The sequence below is a fragment of the Manis javanica genome, chromosome 12, assembly GCF_040802235.1.
Source record: "Manis javanica isolate MJ-LG chromosome 12, MJ_LKY, whole genome shotgun sequence".
Classification (NCBI taxonomy): Eukaryota; Metazoa; Chordata; class Mammalia; order Pholidota; family Manidae; genus Manis; species Manis javanica.
In genome coordinates this window covers 91,681,442-91,707,154 of record NC_133167.1, presented here as the reverse complement: position 1 = coordinate 91,707,154, position 25,713 = coordinate 91,681,442, and the positions used below count along the sequence as shown (strand labels likewise).

The 25,713-nt window shown below is 37.9% G+C and overlaps 1 protein-coding gene across 1 annotated transcript in view; it reads right to left on the bottom strand.

The window, feature by feature from the left end:
- The window catches only part of PPP2CB (protein phosphatase 2 catalytic subunit beta), a 33,146-nt gene that overhangs the window by 1,079 nt on the left and 6,354 nt on the right, over positions 1-25,713 (bottom strand). Inside the window, exons 2-6 of the mRNA XM_036997726.2 lie at positions 13,274-13,483; positions 11,523-11,696; positions 3,614-3,703; positions 3,355-3,516; positions 1,426-1,544 (exon numbers count right to left, since the gene is read on the bottom strand). Coding sequence (XP_036853621.1) covers positions 1,426-1,544; positions 3,355-3,516; positions 3,614-3,703; positions 11,523-11,696; positions 13,274-13,483 — 755 coding nt within the window. The remainder of the gene's footprint in view (positions 1-1,425; positions 1,545-3,354; positions 3,517-3,613; positions 3,704-11,522; positions 11,697-13,273; positions 13,484-25,713) is intronic.

Genomic DNA, 25,713 nt, shown 5'->3' with positions numbered 1-25,713 from the left:
TGTTTTGTTAATGACCTTAATCGGGATGAGGAAGTTCTCTTGTTTGTCTGGTTTGCTGACCATTTTTACTATGAAAGGGAGGTGGGTTTTGACAAATGCTTTTTCTAGCTTTACTGAGATGATCATGTGGTTTTGGCCTTTATTCGATTAACATAGTTTAGTACATTGATTGATTTCTGTATTCTGAACCAGCTTTGCATTCTTGGGATAAATCCCACTTGGTTATGGTATATAATCCTTTTTATACACTGCTGGATTTGGCTTGCTAATATTTTGTTGCAGATTTTTGCATCTATATGCACAGAGTATTGGTCTTTAGTTTTCTTAAAATGTCTTTGATTTTGGTGTCAGGCCTCAAAGAATGAGTTGGGAAGTGATCCCTCCCTCTTCTGTTTTTGTAGGTGTCTGTAAAGGACTGTTATTAATCCCTTTTTAAACATCTGGTCAATTCACCACGGAAGCCAACTGGGCATGGGGTTTCCTTTGTAAGATATTTAAAAATTATTAATTCACTTTCTTTACTTGCTACAGGTCTATGCAGATTTTCTACTTCTAATTGAGGCAGTTTTGGTAGTTTTTGTCTTTTTAGAAATTTGTCCATTTCATCCAAGTCACCTGATTCGTTACCAGCTACTCACTGCATTCCCTTGTAACTTCAGCTTGGAATTCTAGACCCTTTGCTCTAGGTGAGGTTAGTCTCTTAGGCAAAGTGGAGGAACTTTTATTCTGCCTTCCCCCCTGACCAGAACTCCTAGCACTGCCTGGCAGGTGCAGGCAGGTATGGTGGCCTGCTTCTCAGTGACACCTCCTGTTCTATGAGCAGGTGCTGGGACAAGAACCACGGCCCCATGTTCTCTATGTGCCATGCAAGGCTGGAGTAGCGCTTCCACTCTAGGAGCTGGCTGGGGGGAGGGAGACTCAGCCTGACTGCACCAGGAATAGAGTCTGTAATCCAGGATGGGGGCTGGTGAGATATGCTGGCACCAGCACCCCTGGGGGTGAAACCATGGCTAGACTGGGAGCTGTGGAAAGGAAGAAGCCCTCATCTTCTTGACCACACATACCCAGAGTAGAGTAGGACTGTGGAGTAGTTTCTGCGCAAGGGATCTGGGAATGTGCAGAGAGCACATTAAAGCTCAAATTCCAAACTCTGGCTGTTATTAATAACATTTAGTACATATTCTAGAATGAATAACTGCTTCTCTATTTGCTGTTTGCATTTAAAACAATTTCCAAAAACTTGAAATAACTGCTTAAAATAACTTTCTCCAGTTAAATGGAGAAGGGGTTGGGGAGGGGGGTCACCACATTCCTCACAACACTATTCCAGAAGCAGACATTCTCTACCTCTACTTTTAATAATCTACATCTAAAATTTTCCTTCTAAAAGTGATGTACATACAATTACAATTTAAAGTTACTCACAAGGAATATTTTAAAGTGTCATCTAATTCCATGATGGCAGCCTGGTTCCCACAGCGGTAACAGTAATTGGGCGCACTGAAAATGGTGACCACATTCCGGTCATGGCACCAATTGTATCCCTGCACCATCAAAAAAACAAAAAAATCTGTATTTCACTATAAAATTATAATCTTGACATAGGTTAAGTTCAGAAAATTAGAATAAAAAATTACAAATACTCTCTGCAGAAATGTAGTCTTCTATGTTACCCATGTGGCATCCCTTTTTTCTAATTTTTAAAATAAAAGTGTTTCATATTGAGGTACATACAATGCAATGAGCAGACTTTAGTGTACAGCGCAATGCACTTAGACACGGCACACTGCAGCACCCCTCTCCCGCACTGTGCCCCTTTACTGACCACTCAACCTCTGGGCACAGGGCTCCTTCCACAGAGCTCAGTATCAGTGCTGTTCTGCTTAACCTAGGCTCACAATCTCAGCTAGAATGTGCTTCAAATTGTTCCCAGTGACAGAGTATTTCTCAATTTTTTTCTCATATTATGTCAATTTTTCCTTTATATATTCTTTATCTATTCCTGGGCAAGTACAAATTTGGAATTATTTCTTCCTAGAGAAATGGGCCAGTTTTCATCAGTAATGACCTCTTTATTTCTAAGTAAACTTATTGTCTTGGAGCCTATTCTGATTCATAATATGAGCTGTACTTTGGATATTTATTTAATTGCTATACCAGTATGCCATTTTCTGTCCCTGTATTTCTAGGCTGTGGTGTCATTCATCATGTTTTAGATACATCCCAAATAATGGCTGAATTTGTATTTATCCAATTTGAGAGTCTCAGTATTTTAGGGAAGAAAAAATTTCTATCCATTCACATGAATGGTAACTGATATAATCAAATTTATCTTTAGCATGTTATTTACCATGCCCTAACCCACTCCTGCCTCTGCTGCATTGGTGAAGTTTTCTTAACATCTTGATGCTACTCCCTATTATTTGGAAGGATGATATTCTATTTATATTCCTTTAGTATTATAAAATAGGAACATCATGGTAGAGATATCTGGCAGGTACCACCTTAACTAAGCGATCCAAGTTAGTTTTAACACCACTACCAGAGGGATAAGTAAGACTTCGTGACCCCTGGTATGACATGCTGGGGACACATATGGCATATGTACCATAGTTCACATGTCAAGAGCACACCCTGAATTGTAAAAGAACAGCAATCAGACCACAGATGAAGTATAGTCCCACAGAGTAACACTGCTTATAGTCTTCAAAAATGTCAAGATTATGCAAAACAAAGAAAATCTGAGGAATTATTTCCACATCAAGAGACTCAACAGAGCATGACCCTGGATTAGATCATACATGCATAAATACAATTAAATTTTGCTATAAAGGACATTAGTGAGGTAATAAAAATTTGACTAAAGTGTTCAGATTAGATAATAGTACTCTTATCAATGCAAATTTCTTGACTGTGATAACTATATCTTGGTTACGTAAGAGAAAAGTCCTTGTTTTTACCAAATACCCATGGGAATGTAGAGATTAATGTCTACACCTGACATTCAGTTTAAAACAAAGTAAAGTGAGGGGGAAGAGGAACAGGAAGGGAGAGACAAAATGATAACACCAAGTATTAAAATATTTATATCTGAGAAATCCAAGTGTAGGACATGAATGAATTTTTTGGTACTATTTTGGCAACTTTTCTCCAAGTGTACATTTATTTCAAAAGCAAGTAATAATTTTTCTCTGGCTTACTAATACTCTCCCTGCTTGCTAAAGCCAGCCAGGTTTTTCTCCATTCATTTAGGTCTTGGGGAGGATTTTCTGGCATCTTAAGTTTTGAAGCATTTTTACAGAGATATGTATTTATTTGAAATAAAGACCATCATCCTGTAGGAAAAGGACATACCTCCATTACAAGCTGGTGGGCGCGAGAAACCAGCGTGAGACCATTGGCATGGTTAAATGTTTCAGAAATGTCTTGTCCAAATGTGTAGCCAGCACCACGTGGTGAGATGCCCCACCCACCACGATCATCTGGATCTGACCATAACAGATCACACATTGGACCCTGGCCAAGAAGATTAAGCATGTGTTATAAATTATTGGCAGTTATATTTAACCAATTTAGCTTTACACAATGTGGTTATATTTCTTTCTTTTTTTACCTCATGTGGAACTTCTTGTAAACGGTCCAGGGCTCTTATATGATCCAGTGTATCTATGGATGGAGAGAGACCACCGTGGAGGCAAAATATCTGTTCATGAATAAAACAAATGTGTTTTATTAAATATTTAAAGTTAATAGACAGAAAATAATGGTTATAAAGCCAATTTAAGAGCTCTCTTTTCAAAATAAAGTTTAATAATATTTGCTATTGAAAATTTGTAAGGTAACAGTGGAAAACAAAACTCACATCATCAGAGAAAGCTATTACCATTAAATGTTTTTTTCCCTTAAAATCCTAAGTATTTTCTATAGTGTGTTCTACGCTTCTGGTAAATAGGATCTCCATCCCAGTAGCCCACCATTACATTTTCTGGTTCCTATAGACATAAAAACATTTTGTTCCTCTTACAGCAAAGACCCTACAGATTCCTGGTATTGGTTCCAATAGTTTTTCAGTTTAAGAGTTTTCTGAGTACACAATTCTGTTTACAAAAATATTTTAATTTTCTTCTCAATATTTATACTTTTTAATTCTTTTTATTGTTCAGTGTACCAGTTAGAACTTCCTAAACAAAACTGAATTGAAATCTTTTTGGTAAGAGATCTATTTGCAGGGATTTTGAATCTAGGGATTCTGAATCAGAATAATCTAAGTTTTAGGGGGTATCTTCCTCCTGATTGTGATGAGAATCTTTCTGTTGCTTTGCTGATAAGTATATAATCAGTGTTAATTTCTTTATACAATCATAGCTGACCCTCGAACAACATGGGAGTTGGGGTGTCAACCCCCCACGTGTAGTTGAAAATCCATACTTTAACTTTTGACTTCCCAAAACTTAACTTACTAATAGCCTATTGACTGGAAGCTTTACTGATAACAAGAATAGCTGATTAACATATATTTTGTATATGTATTATATACTATATCTTACAATAAAATAAGCTAGAGGAAAGTTGTTCCAAAGTGTTTGTTACAAGTCTCAAAAAAGTTTCCAATACATTTATTGAAAAACAATCCAAGTGTAAGAGGACTCACAGAGTTCAAGCTGACATTGTTCAAAGGTCAACTAAGGTTATTTTATTCCTTAATTACTGAGTTTTATGTAATGAAATACATGACTTTTTTCAAATGGTTTGGTCTGATTTTATTTCTTGGTGCCTGCCATGTCTGGTGTGGTACTGGGGATATACTAGCTGTACAGAAGTGAGTTTTGAAGCTCTTCATCTTTTCCTAAGCTCTGGAACCACACAAATAATATGATCCTTAAAGGTGTGGTAGAATTTGCCTATAAAATTATCTAGACTCAGTTAACTCTTCCAATTTCTCCTAAGTTTGATAGACTATATTGGTACAATTTCTTTAAAACAGTAATGAATAATTTTGCCATAATAAATTTCATCTCTCAAGTTCATTGTAATAAAGTTGTACCTGTTACTGTGATAAGTAAGTGCCTCCCTATTTATAGTAATGCCTTATTTCTCATGCCTACTGTTTTAAGATTGTGACCTCCATTTTTTCTTAGATCAATTTTAACTGTCATATTTCTATGACATCTTTTAGAAGATTTTTCAAAAACTGCTTTTGGCCATATTGATCAACTCTATATTTCTTGGTATCCCATTTCTGCTTTTATCTTTAATCCTTTATGTTTATTTTACTGTTCTGGTCTTTGAATTAAATGTTTATTTCACATATTTCACTTCTATTTTTCTACAAAATGAATGTAAGACTATGCTCTTAATTCACATCCAAAGTTTTGGTCTACACCATACCTTCACTGTTACATAGAAATGATTTGGATTCTTACCTTTTCTTTCATTCTCTGAGGGTTAGTAAATGATTGTAAAAGATCCCAAGGAAGATTTTCTTTTATCCTTTTCTGTTTAACTTTTAGTCTGAGTTTTGTCCTACTACTTAGAATTGGACACTATCACTTACATGATATATGAACAGATGGGCAAATGGATAGACGGAAAGGAAGAAGGTAAGAAAGAAAGGCAGGCAGGCAGGCAGGAAAGGTGGAAAGCTTATTTGGTTTCTGTTTGTTGGGAACCAATATGCCAGAGGCTATATACTGTCTATCTGTTAAGAAGCTTGTTCTATTGTTCAAACACTTTATATTTATTTCTTTTTTGGCCCACTTGAGTTCTGAGGTGTATAAAATCTTCTCATAACAACATTTTATAAACAACCTGTCACCAATGGTGTGTGTGTGTATCAGCTGTCTTGCTCCTTAAAACTACTGTGATAGGAATGATCAATGGGCCCAATGAAGATAAGATGTGGGAGAAGGAGAAATACGTAATTTAACTCGAACGTATGCAATAAATAGAGGTCTACTAATTGTAACCACTTTAAAAACTAGATTTACCACCAAAACAGATACTGTCTTTCTAAATTAAAATTGCCCATTGTTATGTTAAAGAATATACCCCTTTTTAACATTTAGAAACCACCTTAATTTTTAACACTCATTTTAAGTTCATACTGTTTTCTTTCACTTTAGCAAGTCCAGGCAAAATTCTGTCCTTTTAAGTTAGTAACTGCAGTGTCCAATATCATGGGTGGGGAAACGTGGACCGTCAGAATCACACAGAAGAGGCCATCATCAAATTAGATTCCCACCAGAAATCCAAGACTGGGTCTATCACAGCCTTGGCAACTCTGGGCTTGCAGAGTTTAAGAATTGTAGAGTTTAAATTTAAACCGGTTCATGTTCACAGCAGTTATCTCTAGAAACTAAAATACAAAGCTTGCACGATTTTTTCCTACACTTTTGAAAGTTTTATAGTATGTCTGTAATACTTGTTACATGTGGACACACAGCATTCACTTCTTAGTGAAGAGGGTGTGACACAATATTACTGCTTCCACTTACCATGAAAACAGGAATAAGAAGTTACCAGTAGGCCCTGTACATATATATGGGTGGAGTTAGTTTACAAAGAAAACAAAAAGGCTCATGGAGGCTTAACAACATGCTACTAAATAATCAATGGATCAATGAACAAATCAAAATAGAGATCAAGGAATATATAGAAACAAATGACAACAACAACACTAAGCCCCAACTTTTGTGGGATGCAGCGAAAGCAGTCTTAAGAGGAAAGTATATAGCAATCCAGGCACACTTGAAGAAGGAAGAACAATCCCAAATGAATAGTCTAACATCACAATTATTAAAACTGGAAAAAGAAGAACAAATGAGGCCTAAAGTCAGCAGAAGGAGGGACATAATAAAGACCAGAGAAGAAATAAACAAAATTGAGAAGAATAAAACAATAGCAAAAATCAACGAAACCAAGAGCTGGTTCTTTGAGAAAATAAACAAAATAGATAAGCCTCTAGCCCAACTTATTAAGAGAAAAAGAGAGTCAACACAAATCAACATAATCAGAAATGAGAATGGAAAAATCACGACAGACTCCACAGAAATACAAAGAATTATTAAAGACTACTATGAAAACCTATATGCCAACAAGCTGGAAAACCTAGAAGAAATGGACAACTTCCTAGAAAAATACAACCTCCCAAGACTGACCAAGGAAGAAACACAAAAGTTAAACAAACCAATTACAAGCAAAGAAATTGAAACAGTAATCAAAAAACTACCCAAGAACAAAACCCCGGGGCCGGACGGATTTACCTCGGAATTTTATCAGACACACAGAGAAGACATAATACCCATTCTCCTTAAAGTGTTCCACAAAATAGAAGAAGAGGGAATACTCCCAAACTCATTCTATGAAGCCAACATCACCCTAATACCAAAACCAGGAAAAGACCCCACCAAAAAAGAAAATTACAGACCAATATCCCTGATGAATGTAGATGCAAAAATACTCAATAAAATACTAGCAAACAGAATTCAACAGTATATCAAAAGGATCATACACCATGACCAAGTGGGGTTCATCCCAGGGATGCAAGGATGGTACAACATTCGAAAATCCATCAACATCATCCACCACATCAACAAAAAGAAAGACAAAAACCACATGATCATCTCCATAGATGCTGAAAAAGCATTTGACAAAATTCAACATCCATTCATGATAAAAACTCTCAGCAAAATGGGAATAGAGGGCAAGTACCTCAACATAATAAAGGCCATATATGATAAACCCACAGCCAGCATTATACTGAACAGCGAGAAGCTGAAAGCATTTCCACTGAGATCGGGAACCAGACAGGGATGCCCACTCTCCCCACTGTTATTTAACATAGTACTGGAGGTCCTAGCCACGGCAATCAGACAAAACAAAGAAATACAAGGAATCCAGATTGGTAAAGAAGAAGTTAAACTGTCACTATTTGCAGATGATATGATACTGTACATAAAAAACCCTAAAGACTCCACTCCAAAACTACTAGAACTGATATCGGAATACAGCAAAGTTGCAGGATACAAAATCAACACACAGAAATCTGTAGCTTTCCTATACACTAACAACGAATCAATAGAAAGAGAAATCAGGAAAACAATTCCATTCACCATTGCATCAAAAAGAATAAAATACCTAGGAATAAACCTAACCAAGGAAGTGAAAGACTTATACTCTGAAAACTACAAGTCACTCTTAAGAGAAATTAAAGGGGACACTAATAAATGGAAACTCATCCCATGCTCATGGCTAGGAAGAATTAATATCGTCAAAATGGCCATCCTGCCGAAAGCAATATACAAATTTGATGCAATCCCTCTCAAATTACCAGCAACATTCTTCAATGAATTGGAACAAATAATTCAAAAATTCATATGGAAACACCAAAGACCCCGAATAGCCAAAGCAATCCTGAAAAAGAAGAATAAAGTAGGGGGGATCTCACTCCCCAACTTCAAGCTCTACTACAAAGCCATAGTAATCAAGACAATTTGGTACTGGCACAAGAACAGAGCCACAGACCAGTGGAACAGATTAGAGACCCCAGAAATTAACCCAAACATATATGGTCAATTAATATTTGATAAAGGAGCCATGGACATACAATGGCAAAATGACAGTCTCTTCAACAGATGGTGCTGGCAAAACTGGACAGCTACATGTAGGAGAATGAAACTGGACCATTGTCTAACCCCATATACAAAGGTAAACTCAAAATGGATCAAAGACCTGAATGTAAGTCACGAAACCATTAAACTCTTGGAAAAAAACATAGGCAAAAACCTCTTAGACATAAACATGAGTGATCTCTTCTTGAACATATCTCCCCGGGCAAGGAAAACAACAGCAAAAATGAGCAAGTGGGACTACATTAAGCTGAAAAGCTTCTGTACAGCGAAAGACACCATCAATAGAACAAAAAGGAACCCTACAGTATGGGAGAATATATTTGAAAATGACAGATCTGATAAAGGCTTGACGTCCAGAATATATAAAGAGCTCACACGCCTCAACAAACAAAAAACAAATAACCCAATTAAAAAATGGGCAGAGGAACTGAACAGACAGTTCTCCAAAAAAGAAATACAGATGGCCAAGAGACACATGAAAAGATGCTCCACATCGCTAATTATCAGAGAAATGCAAATTAAAACTACAATGAGGTATCACCTCACACCAGTAAGGATAGCTGCCATCCAAAAGACAAACAACAACAAATGTTGGCGAGGCTGTGGAGAAAGGGGAACCCTCCTACACTGCTGGTGGGAATGTAAATTAGTTCAACCATTGTGGAAAGCAGTATGGAGGTTCATCAAAATGCTCAAAACAGACCTACCATTTGACCCAGGAATTCCACTCCTAGGAATTTACCCTAAGAACGCAGCAATCAAGTTTGAGAAAGACAGATGCACTCCTATGTTTATCGCAGCACTATTTACAATAGCCAAGAATTGGAAGCAACCTAAATGTCCATCTGTAGATGAATGGATAAAGAAGATGTGGTACATATACACAATGGAATACTACTCAGCCATAAGAAGTGGAAAAATCCAACCATTTGCAGCAACATGGATGGAGCTGGAGAGTATTATGCTCAGTGAAATAAGCCAAGCGGAGAAAGAGAAATACCAAATGATTTCACTCATCTGAGGAGTATAGGAACAAAGGAAAAACCGAAGGAACAAAACAGCAGCAGAATTACAGAACCCAAAAATGGACTAACAGGTACCAAAGGGAAAGGAACTGGGGAGGATGGGTGGGCAGGGAGGGATAAGGGGGGGGAAGAAGAAGGGGGGTATTAAGATTAGCATGCATGGGGGGGAGGGAGAAAGGGGAGGGTGGGCGGCACAACACAGAGAGGACAAGTAGTGACTCTACCACATTTTGCTAAGCTGATGGACAGTAACCGTAATGTGGTTGTTAGGGGGGACCTGATATAGGGGAGAGCATAGTAAACATAGTATTCTTCAGGTAAGTGTAGATTAAAAATTTAAAAAAAAAAAAAAAAAGAAAGAAAGAAAGAAAAGGGGGATTACTCCTTAACAGGATAAAACTATTGGTAAATCAAAGATCAACGCATGCTTTAAATATCCTTAATGTTGATCACTTAAAGGGTGTCAGATGATCAGCTATGGAGGTACTCTTTGCTGATAATATTCCTTTCTCTTAATTAAAAAAAAAAAAAAAAAAGCAGTTCCTGTGTGCTGACCTCCAATGAGTTCTGCACAGTGGTATAGAGGGCATGTCAAAGTGTGGGCAAAGGGTCTGTTTGTTTCTACGCAGAAGATCAAGGCCTAGCTTGGATACCCAGAAAATGAACTAAGATACGATATGAGGAGGAGCTTCCGGCATCAGCACTCTCTGGAGGACTCGTGCCGGGGGATGATCATCAAAAAGCCTCCACAGGGATCCGGACGATGCTGCGGTTGTGGCTGCATCCAGCCCACCGTCTCCTGGACTTGCCATAAGAAGGAGGAGGGAGATGTCTAGGCTGGCATGTGCATACAGTGAGACAACGAATTTGACTGGATCTGTACTGTTGGAACTCAACCAGGGGTTGGGAGGGGTGCAAGTTGTAGCACCCCAAAATCTCATGACTATAGACTATCTATGGTTAAAAGAACATATGGGATGTGAACAGATCCCAGAAATGGGCTGCTTTAATTTGTCTGATGGTTCAAGTACAGTTGGAAAATATCCATCATATCATAGATAAATTTTCACAAATGCCTAGGGTGCCTAAATGGTTTTCTTGGCTTCACTGGAGATGGCTGGTAATTATAGATTTGCTTTGTTTATGTCACCGTATTCCTATTATGTTAATATGTGTGTGCAAATTAGTTAGTAGTTTAAAACCTATACATACTTAAGGTACTATACAAGAAGATATGTCAAAGAAATAATCAATCCTCCCAAGTTTCCTTCATATGCTACATCTATAGCTTTTCTTCTTCCTTCCTAATTACAAACCTTAAATAGAATTCGTGCCTCATATCGAATTTACCGAGTATCATAATTCCTCCAGGTGGTAAAGATACCTCGAGACAAGTGCTGGGCATAGAAGCCACAGGGCATAAATCTGCAAAGAAGTAAAAAGCTAACCTTTGCAAACAATATGGCTTCTCTCTCACTTACCAACTTTACATTTCCCTGTATGGCCCCGGAAGATGACTGGTTAGCCAGAGACGGGTAAGAAAAAATAGCTTTGCTTTCCTAGTATTGTCCATCAGGCTCTTAAACATTTACTTACAATATTCATCTATAATAAAAAGGCAACTGGCATATTCCTCAGCCAGAAGACATACTCACACAGCTGAGATCAAAAGGGAAAAATGCTGGTCTCAATTTGCATAAAACTTACCCAAATTCCCAGTTCCAAAATTTAAAGGGAAGGAGGTAGAAAAGGCCAAGGAGATACAGGAAGCACATCATGTAAATACAGACCTTAAATTAATAATAGAAAATCTCTCCCTACTTTTATTCCTCCCCCACCTGCCATGTAAACATATATATATACACACCTGTCCATCTACTAAAGCTGTAAGTGGAAGATAATCAAATAGATCTGTGAAATATTTCCAAACATTGGCATTTCCATACTTCCGTAGACATTCGTCATAAAAGCCATATACTTGGGTAATTTGTCGGCTTTCATGGTTTCCTCTCAATATTGTAATGCGTTCTGGGTAACGCACCTGGAGAAAAAGCAAAAGAAACCCATTTACAAGCCATATTTTTACCAGTTTTATGTTAAGCACATAAACCTCTGAGCCATTTTTTAAATGGCTCTTTCTCCTGCTAGTACAGTAAATATGCATTCTTTTTCAGACTAAAAAATTTTCTCATTCATAACCAGGTCCTTTGCAATATATCTTTTTATAATCACTCTTGTTCATGGCTACTTATACCTCCCTATTTGGAACCCTTATTAACTGATACCTACAGTACTACAGTAACATTATGACCCTTGGTCTCTAATATCTTCTTCATCCTCAGATCATCATTAGGCCTTTAACTGTTTCCAACACTATGACTTCTTACTGGTAAATGAATACTGAAGATGAGAGATTTGGGCCTAAGACAAACTCCTTAATAGACTAACTTCTCTCTTCCTTTACAACCTTTATTTCCCACAGGAAGACTGTTTTTGCTAACGAAAACACAAAAACAGGCCCGGGCCAAATAGGTAAGATTTCGAAAGTATTTATAGTCTCTTTTCTACAGAGACATACAAAACAGACATACAGAAACAGAGACATACCTGATTGCGTACTATTTAGTTAGGAATATGTCTTTTAAGAAGCATGAAAAAGCATCAGATTCTGTAAACTAAATTAACCAAAAAGCTGCAAAGGCATACTTCAATCCACACATATTTACTAAACATATATTATATCTCGATGTTTAAAAGCTAGGTGTCAGGTCCACATGACTTCTGCTGTTGAGGGACTAATCTTCATACGGAGGTATGAGAAATAAATAATGTATAGCAATAAAGCACTATGTAACATGGAAGGGGTGGGAGGATAAATTTCATGGTAATTTAGACCAGAAGGAATAAGGCTCAATGGTTGAAGCCCTCAAGGGAGGAATAATCTCGGCCTTAGAAGGGGTAAAAAATCACAGAAAGAGTAATCTTTCAGGGAAACCAGAGAAGGAAACACATGGAGATAGAACATTGTAAGTTTCTGAGAAAAAGTTTATGCTACCAACTACTGGGGGCAAACTTGGGCTGACTATACTGAGGGCCAAATAAGGAGGCCGAGCTTGATTCTACAAGCAACACGGTATCTCTGAAGAGTTTGGGAACAGGAAAGAAACAAGATGAAAGTGTCATATACAGGAGTTTTAATCTGGCAAGCACGCAAGGTAGATTTGGAGGGGCCAGAAATATTACCACACTATACTGCACTAATTGAAATGTGTAGTGAAAATATGGATTGTGTGACAGTAAAAACAGAAAGACCCAGGAACAACAGTTTTTCAAGGACAATAATAAAAATCACTTCCTGTGTGATTAAGTCAACAATGATGCCAATACTTCAGCTATGGACTACATAAAAGAATGATCTACAAGGAGAAGGCAGGAGGTTCAATGTATTGTTTTTCTCTCTCTTTTAAAAGGTGTAAAATCAACTATTATTTTAAGGGGCTATAAACTGAATGGATCATAAAACAAAAGAGATGATATATAATACTGCCATTCTTGCCTTTTGCTGCATTGGAGCCTTGGGGTGTGGAGGGGGAGAAAACTGAGTTTTATTATTCATACCTTTAATGCCACAAGAAGAGTCACAGTCTCCACTGAATAATAACCTCTGTCTACATAGTCGCCCATGAACAGATAGTTTGTATCTGGTGATTTTCCACCAATTCTAAAGAGTTCCATAAGATCATGGAATTGACCATGCACATCTCCACAGACAGTAACAGGACAACGAACCTCTTGCACATTAGATTCCTTTGTTAAGATTTCCTTAGCCTGTTAAAAAAAATGAAATTAACAATAAAAAAAGATTCTATCACAAATACAAAAAGCATTATATCATGTGTATTAAAAGACAACCTGGGAAAAAAAACATCTGAAATGTGCCTGAGAAAATCATAAAACTAAAACCAAAATGAGATACTACTTTATACCTAAAGGATGGCTAAATAAAAAGAGAATGTTTTGGAGGATGTGAAGAAATTGGAATTCACATACAACTGTTGATGGGACTGTAAAAATGGTACAGCTGCTGTGGAAAACAGTTTGACAGTTCCTCAAAAAGTTAAACATAGAATGATTACCATGTGATCTACCAATTCCATTCTTAGTTATAGTATATACTGAAGAGAAATGAAAACATGTTTATACATGTTCATTTGCAGTATTCACAACAGTCAAAAAGTGGAAACCACCCAAATGTTCATTAACTAATGAATAAACAGTGGTATTATTTGTTCAGTGGAATATTATTCACCAATAAAAAGAAATGAAATACTGATACAACTCAGAAAACATTAAGTGAAAGAAGGCAGCCACAAATGGTCATATATTTTAAGGCTCCACTTACATGAAATGTCCAGAACACACAAACCTACGGAGACTGAAAAATTAGTGGTTGCTGAGGGCTAGGGAGTTGGGGGTTAATGGCTAAGGGGAACAGGGTTTCCTTGGTGGGTAATGAAAATGTTCTAATATTGTGGTGATAAATATACATATATGTGAATGCACTAAAGGCCAGTGGACTGTACACTCTAAATGAGAGAAATGGTATAGGAATTATATCTCAATAAAGCTGTGTTTTAGAAAGATCAATCTTACTTACAGGTTTAAAATGGTTATTCAAAAAAATCACAAATCAATCATTCAAAATTCTTTTATAAACAAACATCTTACACCAACTTATAGACCAACCTTCCATTTCTTTATTCCAACTATTTTATATTTAATGAGTTGTTAGAATATTCCAATAGGAGACCCTGAAATACAGAATTTCTATATAAACAGCAGCAAATTAAATGTATATACTGACTAAATTAAAGTTTATTATACCTCCTCTCTTTAGCAACTTTGTCTAAAATAGGAAAAATAGCGCAGAATCATAAAGAAAAGTAAACAGGGCCATGGAAATAATAAAACAAGATATGGTGAATCTTCCACCAACCCTCCAGAAAAGTCTCAGGCCATGTTCTGGGCCTATTTACTTCTTACGTGCAAAATTCTAATAGGTTATTTAGGGAGTTTCCAAGGTCTATTGACAGATGAGAAACAGAAAACCATGAAGGCCAGGAGGTAAGAACTGGCACCAACGTAGACACACAAACTAAGAGTGATGCCGGGGTTCTTGTTTGCGGAGCCGAAGAATGAGCTTCACAGTCAAGGTAGGAGAGCAAGGTACAGGATTTTATTTAAAGATTAAACTCCCGGCTCATGCCAGGAGGGACAAGTGAGTCCATAGTGGTGCGTTGTCTAGGGGGTTTTATAGGCAGCTGAGGATTTTTGGAGAACATGAAAAAAACTTAGGGGTGTGGACTTGTTAAGTGGTCTCTGAATATTTAGAATTAACACAAACAACTTCTGATTTGAGATACCAGCATCTTGGTCTGGGGGCACAGGAAACAAGGCCACCTGCTCAGTCCCCCAAGGTGGGCTGAGGTATTGTTTGCTAAAGAGTAAGTTAAGAATTTCTAACGTCTTAACTTCTTGAGTATTAAAATGCAATCTTATCTTTAAGGTGGAATTCTTCCTGCCTTTTACTGTGTTGTTTATGCCTGGGCTTACTTGCTAAATTAGTTGCCCAGTTTGCAAAATCACTTCATCAGATCTGAAGGAGAAAGACAGCACATAGGCTTGGGCCTTTGAGTATGCTAAAGAGAACCTTACACATGATTATAAATGGTTAGCATAATAAAACATGTGCTACTCTTCTTTATCTGGGGAACATTAACTGATTTTACTGAAGAATGATTCTAGAGCTCAATGTTTAACATAGAGTTTTAGCAGGGGGGTTTCCTTGCTTGTAGTTACATTGCTCTGACTAAAAATATCCCGCCTTGCCCCCTCCGGAGGCCCTCACCCTACTCTGACTACATCCATGGTCCCAGTCTCAAGAGTAAGAAGCAACCTGATAGGGAGGGTGATAGGAGCAAAAATGACTCAGAGCAAGAAAAGCCGAAAGCTCCGGATGAGTTTCAGGGGGCGCCCAGCCCACGGAGAGCTGCGACCTGGGACTGCGGGACTGTGGGGACAGACATTTCTCTGCCCCTTTAGATTAAATGGATACATGGATTTCTAGCTCCTATGTATGGTGTAAATTCTGATAATCTGCATCTCTGTCAACAGATTTTAACACTTGTGCCAATTAAAGGGTGTGAAAGAGTATCTTTTAATTTGCACCTCCGATATGGGCACTTTTTTTTAAAAAAGCAGCTTTTCATGTTTATTGGTCACTGGATTTCTTTTATTGTGTGGCAAAGCCTGCTCACAAAATTAGCCTTCCTATTTCATTGTTTACATTTTCCCTATAGAGTTATACCAGTTTTTGTTATGGATATTTACCTTTTTATTGGTTTTATGCATTTTAAATATCTTCTCTCAGTATGGCACTGGTGTTTTCATTTTGCTTAGAATGTCGCTAAACTTTTTTGCTGTTGTCTCTGCACCAAGACAGCAAGTTCACCACTGTTCTCCCCGCCTTCCTCGCCTTTATGGTCTGCGCTGTTAGGTCTTATTTTAGAAACTATTCCCTACACAGAAGTCAAAAAGGCACTCCTGTATTTTTATCCCAGAAGTTTTGCTCTTCACGTTTAACATCTTTAATCCATCTGGAATTGTTAGATGGAATAATGTAGGGATTCATTTTTATTTTATTTTTCCTAAGAGTTAGCCAACTGGCCCAGCATTATTTATAGTGCCATCCTTTCCTAATTTGTAATCCCATCCTGCCAAGCTTTTATAAAGAACCCACATTCTGTCCCTGTTTTGTTTGTACCTGAACACAACCTTGTACACCTGGCTCAGCTTCCTCGTGATTCTTTTTCTGAAGCACGGCACGGCTGTCATCACTGATGGCGCCCTTGCCCGGCCCCCGGGCTGGCTGTGACCAAAGCTGAAGTCGTGACGCTCGCTGAGCCCTAACTGTGCCGAGCTGCTCCTCTACTTCCAGACATGGATGGAAGGGCACATGCTGGGGTGTGCGATCTGCCTTCCTGAGCAGGTGCTGAGGGCCAGATGCCCCCATCTGGAATAGTTGTCAGTCATCCCTGGCCAGTGGGAGGAGGGGGAAAAGAGGAAGCAAGGGAACCTGTTTTTCCTTCCCTGGGCTTCTCTGAAGTGTGATTCCTCCAGATTTGGCATAAGTCCCACCTCCCAAGGTCATCAGATCACAGTGCTTCACAGCCTCCTCGCCTGAATTTTTCCCTTCACCATCCTTCTTTGGACATGCACTCCCCAAATAAGGCATCAGCCCTTAAATCCTTGCCTCGAGCTCCATTTTCACTGGGCTACCACCCACACAGTAACCTTCTGATTCAATTACTGTAAGAAATCATAGTAGCAGGGACTTGAGGCTCCCTTCCTTATTCAAAACTATCAGGCTCTTTTGGGCCCTTTCATTAAGCCTACCATATGACTTGTAGAACAAACGTGTCAAGTTTGTTGAGATTTTCCCTCAAACTGCATGGAATTTATGTATCTGGCACAAATAGACAGCTTTAAAATACTAAGCCTTTCCACTGATGAATGTGGCATCAATCATTATTTACTTAGATTTCCTTTATTCTTTAATAGTTTCATAATTGTCTAGTAATAGCTACTTGTTATTGGATATAATCCAAGTTAATTTATACTTGATACTATGCTGCGATTTTTAATAAAATATTTCTTAATGCCAGATTTTTACATAATACACGTAACTTGAAAACTATTTAGTTTTAATATTTATAGATTCTCTTGGATTTACCAGACTATAAAATGACAATTCTGTTTTTTCCCTTTATAAATCTTAGTGTCATTAGTGTCTTAAGTCTTTCCAGACTGCTATGACAAAAATACCAGACTGGGTGGCTTAGAAACAGTTTATTTCTCACGGTTCTGGAGGCTCTGAGGCCTAGGGTCAAGGTTTCCTGTGAGCTATAAAATCCCATGATTTCTTCAGAGAAGACAATTAATGACTCTATAACATCTTACCACGCTGACAGACTGACAGTGACTGCAATAGAGGGAATGAGGACTTGAATATGGGTGAATGTTGAAACCACTGGGTTATGTGAAACCTTCATAAAATTGTGTATCAATGATACTTGAATAATAATAAAAAATGGCATGAGTTCTTCAATTCAGGGAAACCTTACTGTCATGGGATGGAACAGTTTTTCTCTATTTGTTGAATTTCCTATTTCAGAAACTTTTTTTTTTCTTTTTAACTATGTCATCTTCTTTGTTTTCATTAGCTTTCCTTGTGACCATCTTAGGACTTTTCTGCCATGTCTATTCTGTTTCTCATTATTAATTATCACTGTCAGCTTTGCCCTCAATTAGTTCCTATATCTCTATTCATCTCGTTATGCTATGTTATTGTTTCTGAGCTTCTTTTATTTAATTCACATCATAATGAGCTGGTCTAGAACTTGCGCTCACGTGGGTAATTTCTTCCTGCTCCTTGGGTGAGGTTTGTTTTCACTTTCGGTTCTCTATATTATTTCTCAGACTATGTTCCTTTCTAGCTTGCTGTAATCTGCTTGCCATGGTGTTCTCCTGTGTTGCTGGGCAATCAGTCTCAACCTTCTATTTACTCCAATACACTGTGGGTCGTTTATTAACTCCCACTCTACCCAAGGGGGACTGGTTTGTTTTCCCCAGTGAGCCACAGGCTTAAAGGTGAGGTTTCAAGTCTTTTTTTTGTAGCCAAGAGAGCAGGTGGGAGAGCTCCCAAGGAATGCGGGGTCCAGCATGCCTACGAATGGCATTACCATCTGAGGTTTTGTTCAGGCTCACTCCATTCCCGCAGGGCGATACTTTCAGGCTTTGGACATGTCCCCCAATCAGTGGGCAGCCTGGATGCATTCAGTTCTGTCACTGTTGTGCCCACTGCTCATTCCCTATTTTCTTCCAATAGCCATTTCCATTACTTCTCAGACAAAAGATAGAATGAGATAAAGATCCCCACTTAGCTGTCTCTCTCCAGAGAAATGGAGAAATTAATGACACCTCCCTGGCTTCACATAAAGATTTTGGGAAGACACAATTATTGAATCCATAGGACCAGCCTCTCATGCAGCTACAAAAGACCATGAGACTAAATTCTGGTCAGTGAGATGTAAGAAGTGTTATGTGGAAACCAGAACATTTCCTTAAAGAGAGGGTGTCACTTTCTATCCTGCCTCCTGGAATGTTTATGTGATGGCCAGACCTCCAGGAGCCCTGTAAGACAGTAAAAGACAAGGGCTGCTCCTTAGCAGCAGGAGAGCAGTGTTTCAGAAGATGCAGCAGGCTGAAAAAACATCCCTAACTCACTTCCCTGTCATCAGAACCTGTGAATATGACCTCGTAGGAAAATGATGAGATGAAGGACCCTGACATGAGGAGCTTATCCTAGCGCATCTTGACAGACTCTAAATGTAATCACATATAGCCTTGTGAGAGGCAGAGGGAGTTTTGAGACAGACACACACAGAGAAGTCCCTGTGAAGACAAAGGCAGACTGAAGGGATGCAGCCAAGGAATGCCAGCAGCCACCAGAGGCTTTCTCAAAGCCTCCAGATGCTGTGGGGCCCTGCAGATGCCTTGATATTGGATTTTTGGCCTCCAGAGTTGGGAGATAATGTATCTCTATTGTTTAAAACTACTCAGTTCATAGTAATTTACTACATTAACCACAAAAAATTGAAAGAGCAAGATGTCTTCTTTCTAAATATTTGTAGAGCTGCATACCACCCTTGGACTGCATGTATCTGGACCTTCCTGCACCTATGAGAAATACAAACTGCTGCCTTGGTTAGGTATTATTTGGGATTTTCTATTGGCACACACCAAATCTAACACTAACTGATACATGGTTATACCACAGGACCAAGCAACTCCACTTCTAGACATCCATACTACGAACAAAATCAGATCAATATGTACGGATATAAGTAATGTTTGCTTTTAAGGAAAAAAACCCTGGAAACTATAAATGTTCATGGGATAGTTAAGGAAACAAATATGGTACATCAACAGACTGTATGTAACACAAGTAGACATTAAGAATGTCACAGAAATATATTTTATATAAAGGGCATTTGATAAATAAATGAAAAGGCAAATCACAAAATTACATGATCACCTGTTTAATAAATAGAACTGTTTAGGAATTCCAGTCCAAGAAGCTACTAACAATCTTTACACATGACCATGGTGGGTTCCCCAAGCAGCTGGCTCGGAGCACAGAGGCCCCACACTTACAGCAGTGCCAGCCAAGTCCAGTCAAAGCATCAATGCATCATGGGGTAAAGAAAACAGTCCTTAATATTAAAACCAATTCACAGAAGCCAAACCCCAAAGTCAAAAGAACCCTAGTAATAGCTAAAGATTGAGAAAACAATTAGCAGAACTCATTTAAGAGGAATAATCTCCACCAATGTAACTATCAACTGTGAAAAAAGCCAATGGCAACAAGCTTAAAAATGAGTAAAATCATTATGTCATTTGCTTAACAAGCATCAAGTAATTTGTTTTTCAAGTTAAAAGGGAACAAATATCCAAGATTTTGCAGAAATAGTTAAAACAGAATCCTCAAGTTATACAATATTAGGAATTTAACAAGCTAATCTTACTTAAAATCCCCCAAAGGAAACATTATAAAAAACAGAGGAAAGATTTTTTAATATGTTGTATTTGGATACAGTTTAAGAACCCTAGTAATAGCTAAAGATTGAGAAAACAATTAGCAGAACTCTTTTAAGAGGAATAATCTCCACCAGGTTGATAAACTGTTCACTCTGCTGTACACCATATATAGCAATCACTTGACACATGCAAGTATATGAAGAATAAGGTTCATGTATTCATATGACAAACACTTGGTTAAGCATCTATTGTATGCCAGCACGAGAGATAAACAGAGGAACAGGTAAATGCTAACCTCAACACACTGGCTTCAACAGGTTCAACCAAATGAAATAAAAATTCTGTGTGCAAATAGATAAAAGGAGAAGTTTGGAGAATATTTATAGCACGCAAGATAAGAGAAACATCCAGATATCTGTTTGTATAAAGATATTTGTAGAATAAATTATGTCTCAAAAATCACTGGTTCAGTCAATCTTAATAAAAAGTGGTCACACTTTTCAGCCCTAAGAAACTATTTTATATAAGAACATTTGAGACTATAAAGCTCTGATGTAGCCATCTTTGTTGAAATTGTTAAGTGGAAGAGGGCTTGTAGCTGTCTTTTTTTTTTTTTTTTACCACCTACTTAAACTGTAAAGTTGTATTTTCCTGTAATTTAACACCAAAAAGTTAATTTTTAAGTCTACATAAGATTTTCGGTAATACTGACAGCTTTAATAGTTTTGAGGCTTAGAATATTAAGACTATGAAGTTTTGTTGAAGAAACTTCATTTATTCTCCTTCCAGATAAATGAATGTAGTAGCAGTTCTCAAAGTGTGATCCAAAGTCACATTCACATGTAATAGATTTACTATTGTTTTAAGGAATTAGTATTTCTTGAAATTTCAGTTCTCATTGCCATACAGTAAATATCAGTAACACAACCCACATAAACAAAAGTTTTTAGCAATCCTTAAGTTTTAAGAGTATAAAGGGCTCATGAAACTAAAAAGCTTAAAAATCTCTATGTTAATGTGTGTATTCTGCTGACCTATATAAAACATGGAGCAAACAGAGCCTGTGTAAAGGGTAAGTGGGTTCCCATTTCTATGAAGACTTGCAACCTATTCACATCAACTCGTTCCTCAGGACTAGGGTCCTATTACACTAGTCCGAAGTACTGATGTCAGAATATGCAAAAGAAGATCACAGTGGAAGTCTGTATACACCCTGTAGGAATCACAGAGGAAATCAGTCTATGCCAACTGGGTGCATGCAGCCCAGACTTTTCATCTGATGTGACTCTTAAGAATAGGGACAATGGCAAGTTCTATTCCAACAGAGAAGTGTTCTCGCCGGCATTCCCCAACATTTCTAAGGTGATTTTAACTGCGGCTCCAATCTCTGAATTTCTGCAAAATATCCAATCTTGATTCTCCAGCTTTCCTTTCGATTCTAGGCTACAAATATCCTTCCAGTAAATGCCATTGCTGCTTAAATTAGCCTGGTAGAATTCCCAAGAGTTATGGACAATGAAGCCCATACTTTTTCTTCTCTGCCTGTAGTCAGAATGAGATTGTATGTATAGAAATACTCCAGAAAATATGGGTTCTCCTCCCAGTTCAAATCTAACTGTGTAACCTTAAGACCTATATATGTTTCAGTTTCTTCATTTAGATTAGATATCTTAGAGTCTGTATGTACCTCTAAAACAAAAAACCTCGAAAATATATCTGTATCTTTCACATGTATAATCTAGAAATAGTTATTCTTTTACAAACTGAAATTCTTTAAGGGTTAATTTTTAGCTGTGTGGCAAAATACACTACTTTATTATTTTCATGTTATTGAAATTATCATTTTGGGATTGGGAGACTTAAACTGTAGGTTTATTTTCCTCACATAAGAAGCCTGGAGGCAGGCAGGCAGCCATGGTTTGGGCTGCCTCTCAAGGGCCATCAGGGCACCAGACTCTTTCCACCTACCTTCTTTTCCACTCTTAGTAAACATAATTGCCACTTCATGGCCACAAAATGGTGGTGCATCTCTAGGCACTTTATCTGCTATCCTACTCAGCAGGAGGGCAGAAAGGGCAAAAGGCCTAAGGGTACATTGTCAGCCTAGCCTATCCATCTCACAAGCTTTCCCAGAAGTTGCACTGGGCACTCAGTTACATGTCACTGGCCAACTGAGGCACATGCCCCCTCTGCCCCAATCAATCACTGCAATGAGGGCAGAGTCACTACAAGGTATAATTCCAATTAGAACTGAAGGGAATTCAAGAGATTATCAAGCATCTCAGTCTGACAAATGACTCAGAAAGGTCTAAGTTTACAAATGTAACACCATTTTTATTGTTTTTCCATAAGAGAACTTCACAGTTTTGTTCAGAAAAGAAAACCAAACTGAAAAGCACAAATCATTAGAAAGTTCAAGTGAAGCTCATATGTTATTATTTTTTTAAAAAATCAACAATTGATGGTTCCAAGTCTAAAAAGGGACCTGCTCCATATACAACCATCATTTACTCTCTTACTTTAAAAACACACATAAAAATCACCAAAATGTAAACATTACCTGATTCAATTGTTCTTTTAAGGATATATGGGTATCTTAAGCCAGCACAGGTTTTACAAAACTATGTGATGGGCTAAAATACATGATATAGTGTGTGTGTGCACTTTATAATAACACTAAACTCACTCAAACACAGTGAAACTAAATGTGAAGTACTGTTGTAGCCCAAAAAATTATCTCGTGGCTTTGAATTCCACCCACCCGTTTCTCTTTAACACAGGCAGTTCCCACTTTGCAGAGCTCTATGCAAGAATTGCACTTACCACGGTTTAGTTAAATAACATTAGGACCCCACAACATGGTTCAAATTTAAGTCCAACAGTATATTTGCAGTAATTACACAAAGTAAACATTTTTCCATTAGTATTCAAATCACTACATAACAGGTGCAGCATTGTCATCAGTTGCGACGAATGACCAGTCATATTCCTTCTTTACTAGTCTTTTAGTGACTGGTCACAGCACATCTGTTAGTAAGTTCACACCCAAACAGCAAAGTGTGTAACTGTACTGTGGCCTCATTGGCTAACAATACACTCATGACATTTAAAAAATGTACACTCAAAAGAGGAACGATCAACAATGAAATTGTTGAAAAGAAATGCAAAGTGGTAATGAAGGAAATGAACTTCAGACTGAAAGTACATAGAAGAAACAGTTGACTGCAGGAATAATGCCACTGGAGATACTCTAGCTACGCAGCCAGGAAATACATGTTGTGATATAAACAAATACGTGAACTTGATGACATATATGAGGCAAGTGGTTGTGATGAAAAGGATGAAGATACCCCAGAGGAAGTGATGCTGGCAAAAATCTCACTTAAGGAACTCTGAGAGACTTTTCACAACACTAAAAACACAAAGAAGAAAATGTTGGAAGCTGATCCAAACTTCAGAGAAAGGGTGAATTTATCAGAATCTTAGCATATTCCACAAAGTAGCATTTCTTAGGATGCACCGTGGAACTTCTGTATCAGAATACCTGTGATGCTCTCTTAAAATGCATTCTTGGACCTGCCCACAACATAATCAGTCTCTGGGATGGAGTCAAGGAACCTTAATTTTTTATTTGCTTTCCAAGTGATTCTTATGTTCAAAGTTGAAAGAAAAGCGGGACAATTCTGACTACACAAAAATGCTAAAACATATAATAAAATTTTTTAAAAACTGGGAAATATTTTAAACATTTAAAAATGGCGTATTTTCTTCATTTTCAAAGAGAGCACAGAATCAAGAAAATGTTTTCAAATTAAAACAAAGAATATACCAACTCAATTCACAGCAAAAAGCCTCACATCCTACCCATTCCACAGTTCTGACAAACCTACCTAAGTCTTCTTCATGTGTTTTGGTATTATTTTTCATTTATTTGCTGTCTATTAAAGTTCTTGTCACCTACAATTTGTTATGGAGTAAAAACCTGTGAAGAACTAACCTGACCCAAAGAGAGTTCCGGCCTTCGCCCTTGGTAATTGGGAGGTGATTACTAGGTTCCAGTATGTACTGCTTGAAGCGAGTGTCTTTGCCTTAGTTAGTGCTGTGACAACTGGACAATCAACCCAACAAGGTGACCTGCGATGGGGGCTTTGGGTGACCTGGGATCAGCTGGGTCTTCTGAACTCTGCCCTACATGTCTTTTCCCCTGGCTGATTTTACCTGTATTCTTTCCCTGTAATAAACCACAACTATGAGTACCACAGCTTTCAGGGAGTTCTGCAAGGCCTGCCTGTGAAATACTGAACTGAGAGTGGTTGTGGAAATGAACTGAGCTTGAAATTGTCAGAAGTGAGGCAGTCTAGGGAACAGTGCCCCCTAGCTCCTGCCACACCCTTTTATTTTTATTTTTATTTTTGGTATCATTAATCTACAATTACATGAGGAACATTATGTTTACTAGACTCCCCCCATCACCAAGTTCCCCCCACATACCCCATTGCAGTCACTGTCCATCAGCGTAGAAAGATTCTATAGAATCACTACTTGTCTTCTCTTGTGTTGCGCAGCCCTCCCCATGCCACCCCCATTATACATGCTAATCATAACGCCCACTTCCTTTCCCCCACTCTTATTCCTCCCTTCCAACCCGTCATCCCCAGTCTCTTACCCTTTGGCAACTGTTAGTCCATTCTTGGGTTCTGTGAGTCTGCTGCTGTTTTGCTCCTTCAGTTTTTTCTTTGTTCTTACACTCCAGAGATGAGTGAAATCATTTGATACCTGTCTTTCTCTGCCTGGCTTATTTCACTGAGCATAATACCCTCTAGCCCCATCCAAGTTGTTGTAAATGGTAGGATTTGTTTTTTTCTTATGGCTGAATAATATTCCATTGTGTATATGTACCACATCTTCTTTATCCATTCATCTTCTGAGGGACACTTAGGTTGCTTCCATTTCTTAGCTATTGTAAACAGTGCTGCGATAAACATAGGGGTGCATCTGTCTTTTTCAAACTGGGCTGCTGCATTCTTAGGGTAAATTCCTAGAAGTGAAATGGTATTTCTATTTTGAGTTTTTTGAGGAATCTCCATACTGCTTTCCACAATGGTTGAACTAATTACATTCCCACCAGCAGTGTAGGAGGGTTCCCCTTTCTCCACATCTTCACCAACATTTGTTGTTGTCTGTCTTTTGGATGGTGGTGATCCTTGCTGGTGTGAGGTGATATCTCATTGTGGTTTTAATTTGCATTTCTCTGATGACAAGTGATGTGGAGCATCTTTTCATGTGTCTGTTGGCCAACTGAATTTCTTCTTTGGAGAACTATCTGTTCAGCTCCTCTGCCCATTTTTTAATTGGATTATTTGCTTTTTGTTTGTTGAGGTGCATGAGCTCTTTATATA